Source organism: Cryptomeria japonica, chromosome 3, assembly GCF_030272615.1.
Source record: "Cryptomeria japonica chromosome 3, Sugi_1.0, whole genome shotgun sequence".
NCBI classification, from domain to species: domain Eukaryota; kingdom Viridiplantae; phylum Streptophyta; class Pinopsida; order Cupressales; family Cupressaceae; genus Cryptomeria; species Cryptomeria japonica.
In genome coordinates this window covers 890,166,939-890,168,901 of record NC_081407.1, presented here as the reverse complement: position 1 = coordinate 890,168,901, position 1,963 = coordinate 890,166,939, and the positions used below count along the sequence as shown (strand labels likewise).

The following is a 1,963-nucleotide window of genomic DNA, read 5'->3' as shown; positions in this document are numbered from 1 at the left end:
TTTTATACTTTATTTTAATAAAAATTTTAAATTATTTTAATTTTTAATATATATTTTGTGAAATTAAAAAAAAGCTATTAGAAATAATTCAATTTATGATTATTTTTGTTTTATTAAATTTTTAATTATTGTATAATAATTATATTTTGAACTTAATTTATATAATATTTAATTTTTAAAAATATTTTTAACAATATAATATATTTATGTTCTTAAATTTTTAAGAGATTTTTTTTATGTTTTGAGACGAAGTTTTTTACACATAAAAATTTATATAAATTTTTAATGAATATATTTATAATAAAATATTTGAAAGATATGACGGAACTGGCTCTGCAAAATCCGTTGGACGTTGATGGCGGATCAGGGGAATTTACAGGGAAAGTGAAAGGGAGGCGGTATAAAGAGAAAGGCGAGATTGTGGTGGATCTCATGGAGGAGATGGAGGAAGACAGACAGTTTTGGGAAGAACAAGCGGTGATCGCAAGGATCATCGGCCTCAACTGGTCAAGGAAAAATATCATATCGTGTGTTGAAGATAACTGGGGCGATCAGATTGTCATCAAATTTATTCCGAAAGGATTCTTTGTGGTGCTTTTTGAAAAACGATCAGAAAGAGATCGTATCCTTAATCAAGAGAATTGGTTTGCAGACAAGCACGCAGTGTATTTGCAACCCTGGACACCGAATTTTGATCCCATCCCATTGGCAGTCTATTCATGCCCGATTTGGATATGCCTTTACAATTTGCCGATTGAATATTGGGGAGAGGTCTTCTTGGAGAAGATTGGCAAAATGCTTGGGACGGTGTTGGAGATAGACGTTGATGATGAGGAGGATTTGTGTAAGTATGTAAGATTGAGGATCGCAGCAGTCAGGCGTATCCCAGAGCATATTACATTACATACGTCGAAAGGTGCGTGGAGCCAGCAGATAGAAGTTGAAAAAGAAATTCGTCATTGCCCCAGATGCGGTAGTAAGTTTCATGGTGTAGAGGACTGCAGAATGTTCATTAGAAAGGCTAGGACTCCTTTCAGGAGACCAATACAAAATTGGAGGCGAAAGTTGGAACAACCATCGAAAACGGTTTCGGTTTCTGTAGAAAAGATTCAAGAGACAAAATCTCCACCGCAACAACAAAAGAAGGGTTCATCGTCACCGTTAAAAGTCGAGGATGATCTTTATTCGGAGATTAGGAACGTAGCCATCAATAGGTGTCCTGATGATGGAGGGGAGACTCCCAGGCAGGAAGAATTTGAAACCAAGGAGGGGGGTGAAGATCCTTTAACCCCCAGAATCAATAATTCATGTAAAGGGTTATCCGATACGGAATTTGAATTTGATAAGGACTTTGAGGAGGAAATGTTTCAAGAGGATGCTTTGGAGAATGTAGATCCGAGATGTATCAGTTAGTCGGCTAACGTTTTACTTGGTAAAGCCAAAGGATTCAGAGGCAGGCGGAGCAACTTTCAAAAAAGGGAAGACAGTGAAAAAGAGAAGGGAATTGTTAGTGTATTCGATTTTATGAGGAAAGCTAAGGGAGAAGGTCTCTCCATTGGCAAGAGATGAAGATTACTACGTGGAATGTCAGGGGTCTCTCGGCCCCTGACAAAAGACGCTTGGTGAAACGAGCGTTTTGTAGATGTAGTTATGATATCATTGCCATCCAGGAAACTAAGCTTAGTTCAAAGAATGTGAATTGTTTCATTAAGTCTTGTAAAGTTTGGGAGGGTGTTTTTCAAGAAGCCAATGGAGTCGTTGGCGGACTTGGCATTATATGGAATCCTTCTTTGGTCAAAGTCATGTTATTAGAGAAAGTCGAGCATTGGATGATTTGTATTGTCTACAATTTGAAGGAGAATTTGGAATTTCCGTTAATAAATGTTTATGGGCCTACAAAAACTTTAGATAAGTCTCATGTTTGGTATGTTCTTTCAAAAAAAATTTACGATCTGAGGAGTGA

The 1,963-nt window shown here is 36.8% G+C and overlaps 1 protein-coding gene across 1 annotated transcript; it reads left to right on the top strand.

The window, feature by feature from the left end:
• The first annotated feature begins 318 nt into the window (after positions 1 to 318).
• Positions 319 to 1,413, top strand: LOC131874416 (uncharacterized). The gene has a single exon (XM_059217789.1). It carries the CDS (start codon positions 319 to 321, stop codon positions 1,411 to 1,413), a length of 1,095 nt encoding a protein of 364 aa, XP_059073772.1.
• The last annotated feature ends 550 nt before the right edge of the window (positions 1,414 to 1,963 follow it).

Coding starts and splice junctions, on each gene's coding strand:
- LOC131874416 (XM_059217789.1), top strand. CDS start 319: ATGACGGAACTGGCTCTGCAAAATCCGTTGGACGTTGATGGCGGATCA.